This window comes from Bison bison, unplaced genomic scaffold, assembly GCF_000754665.1.
Source record: "Bison bison bison isolate TAMUID 2011002044 unplaced genomic scaffold, Bison_UMD1.0 scf7180017864064, whole genome shotgun sequence".
In the NCBI taxonomy this organism is placed as follows: domain Eukaryota; kingdom Metazoa; phylum Chordata; class Mammalia; order Artiodactyla; family Bovidae; genus Bison; species Bison bison.
Genome location: NW_011494636.1, coordinates 5211198 through 5214301, shown reverse-complemented (window position 1 = coordinate 5214301; position 3104 = coordinate 5211198). Strand labels below are relative to the sequence as shown.

At 38.2% G+C, this 3104-nt stretch overlaps 1 protein-coding gene across 4 annotated transcripts in view; it reads right to left on the bottom strand.

Annotated features, from left to right (window-relative positions):
• FMO3 (flavin containing monooxygenase 3) overlaps nucleotides 1-3104 on the bottom strand; it is an 86525-nt gene that overhangs the window by 18440 nt on the left and 64981 nt on the right. Inside the window, exons 2-3 of one of the 4 annotated variants that reach the window (XM_010836721.1) lie at nucleotides 2556-2744; nucleotides 1184-1346 (exon numbers count right to left, since the gene is read on the bottom strand). The exons of the other annotated variants lie outside the window; for them this stretch is intronic. Coding sequence (XP_010835023.1) covers nucleotides 1184-1346; nucleotides 2556-2744 — 352 coding nt within the window. The remainder of the gene's footprint in view (nucleotides 1-1183; nucleotides 1347-2555; nucleotides 2745-3104) is intronic. 4 annotated transcript variants of the gene reach the window in all.

Sequence of the window (3104 nt, the reverse complement as noted above, 5' to 3'; positions counted from 1 at the left end):
GAGCGACTTCACTTTCACTTTTCACTTTCATGCATTGGAGAAGGAAATGGCAACCCACTCCAGTGTTCTTGTCTGGAGAATCCCAGGGATGGGTGAGCCTGGTGGGCTGCCGTCTGGGGTCGCACAGAGTCGGACATGACTGAAGCTACTTAGCAGCAGTAGCAGCATACTATTTGTTGAGGGTTTACTTGTCGTAGTCATTTAATCCAGATAACACCTCTGAATAGTAGGTACTAGTATTATCTCTATTTTAAAAGAAAAGGAAATTGAGACAAAGAAGTTTAGTGAGTTGTCTAGGGTTACAAGGTAAGTATCTAGTAGAATAAGGAGTTGAGCCCAGGTATTCTACATTCAGAACCCCAAATATGCTGCCTCTTAGCATTAGTTATGTCAATCTACTATTCTTCCTTAATCTCTACTCTTTTAATTACCTTGGTTTATGAACAACGTGGGCTTCCCTTGTGGCTCAGCTGGTAAAGAATCTGCATGCAGTGCGGGAGACGGTTTGATCCCTGGGTTGGGAAGATCCCCTGGAGAAGGGAAAGGCTACCCACTCCAGTATTCTAGTCTGGAGAATTCCATGGACTGTATAGTCCATGGGGTGGCAAAGAGTTGAATACAACTGAGCGACTTTCATTTTCACTTTCATGAACATCATCCTCTGACATATGAGCTCTAATATTTTTGAGGGGATGCATTCCTGTTGCAAAGAAAGAAGGAAGGAATGAGGGAAGGAAGATAGGAAGGAAGGAGAGGGGGAAGAGAGGAGGAGGAAAGAAGGAAGAAAGATGAAGAAAGGAAAAAGGAAGGGAGGTTGCTTATGTATTTATTTGCTATTTGCCACTTCTGCAGAGTAATGAAATGTATCACTACACACTCACACACATAAATACTTACATACTTACTGTGATTTTTAAAGTTAATTTGCAAAATGTGGATATAGATGAAATTTTAAGACCCAAGTTTCTTCTCTACAGACCTGTGTCTTCATTTAATCTCTGACCTGCAAGTCCTTGTTTCTTTTAGGATGAGGCCAATGATGAGTATATTTGACATATCATCAGACAAATTTTTAAAAAAATATTTGGAACATTAAGAATGATTATTATGTGCAATCTGTGGAAAACTCTATCTTATTCCATGATGTTTTTGTTTAAGATTCTTATATATTTTCCAAACTTACCAGGAAAGGAATCCGTTGGTAGATTTGGGTACACATGATGTCCTGAACAGATCATTACAGCATCAAAAATAGTAGATTCTTGTTTCTCATCCTTTTCTGAAACAACTTCCCATTGGCCAGTGATCAAGAAGTTGGGACATTTCTTTATACTAGTAACCAGGGTCTTAAAGAAAACCAGAAAGAAATTGCTTCTATTTACAGTTCTATGAGGTTTTTTGTTTGTTTGTTCCTTGCAGTATTTCTGTGGAGAAAATAATTGCTGTGTTCTCATGTTCATTGAGGATAGTGTGGAAAGGCATTAAAATAGGAAGTCACAGTGAATCTTCAAACTTCACAAGAATAATTACTCACTGGGGTATATTTATTTTTTTTGCATGTAGTTAATAGATTTGGGATATATTGCAGTGAGTATTCTTATGAATCTTATGAAGGTGCCATATCATTTGCTTGCTGTCACCCTACATTGACATCCATGGCTTCTTCCTCTCTAGCTTCCTCTTCTATCTACTCCAATAATATGAGATTATCTCAGGCTTCAATCCTTGATTTCTGTTTTGCAATATAAGGACACTATCCTTTGGAAATATTAGTCACTTCCATTGTAAGACTGTTATGTTGATATCAGCTCAGTTCAGTCACTCAGTTGTGTCTGACTCTTTGCGACCCCATGGACTACAGTATGCCAGGCTTTCCTATCCATCACCAACTCCCAGAGCTTGGTATAAGTAAAATTATTTAAAATATAATAAGATAAATAAAATATTAAGTAAAGTTCCAATTTATGATTTTGCTTCTTTTTTTTCCCCACTATATATATGTGCTCTGCACATAACTAATGGATTGAAGTTGAGTTCTAAACAAATGTGAAGAATTACTTATAATTATGGAAACAATGCTGCTATGCCATAACTCGTAAGGCTTCTAATCTAAGGGACTAAGTGTGTGAAGAATGAGGGCAATAAAATTATCCTTTTACATTGTTACTCTCTTATTAAAGGCAGAATCTCTAACAAATGCCACATCTATTAGAATCACAACTTGGGCATTGGACCTACAGAAGTCTAAATGTGAACTAGAGACTTTGGGGTTGTTTCTAAAACATAAGTGTGTGAGGGTGGAAGGTTCATTAGGCTGGTACAGCTGCCTCCACCACTTTCTATGATGTTTTGAAAGTTCTTAGAGACTTTGGAGAACATGTTTTAAGGAGAAATAAAAACAATTCATGAGTACTTTATAATCTGAACCAACAGTTGGTTGGTGAGGTGTCCAAACCTTTGACTCTATTTTCTAGGATAATGTATCCCTGTATCTCTGCTTTTCCTCTAATCCTTAAACATATTGATGTCAACAGCACATGTTATAAGGTCCTTACCTCAAACTGTATATATCTTAAAAGATTCTTCTTTTGAGCAAATGTCTTTATGTAGTCCTGGACCTTGCTTTGGTGCATGTAGTTCGGGTAATCGTCAGGGTATGGGAAGTCTGGAAAGCACATCATCTCTTTGGAAGAGTTGGTGAACACAGACTTGTAGATGCTGGCTCTGCCTTCTTCTGAATGGTCCTAAGGAGAATAAGACAACAGAAGAATAGATGGTTGGATGGCATCACTGGCTTGATGGACATGAGTTTGAGTAAGCTCCGGGAGTTGGTGATGGGCAGGGAAGCCTGGTGTGCTGCAGTCCATGGAGTTGCAAGGAGTTGGACATGACCGAGCGACCAAACTGAAGAAGAATAATAAGGCTTAAAAAGGAAACCAAGAATGGTATTCCCCTAAGTGACTATTCAATGCTCAGTTGATTGAAACTTTTTCCATATGTTTAAAAAAGAAAACAACATGAAAAAAATTGAGTGCTGTCTGTAAGACATGGAAAGGAAAGCCTTCAACAACACCTGCCACAGAGCTGGTGAATCTTCCATCTTG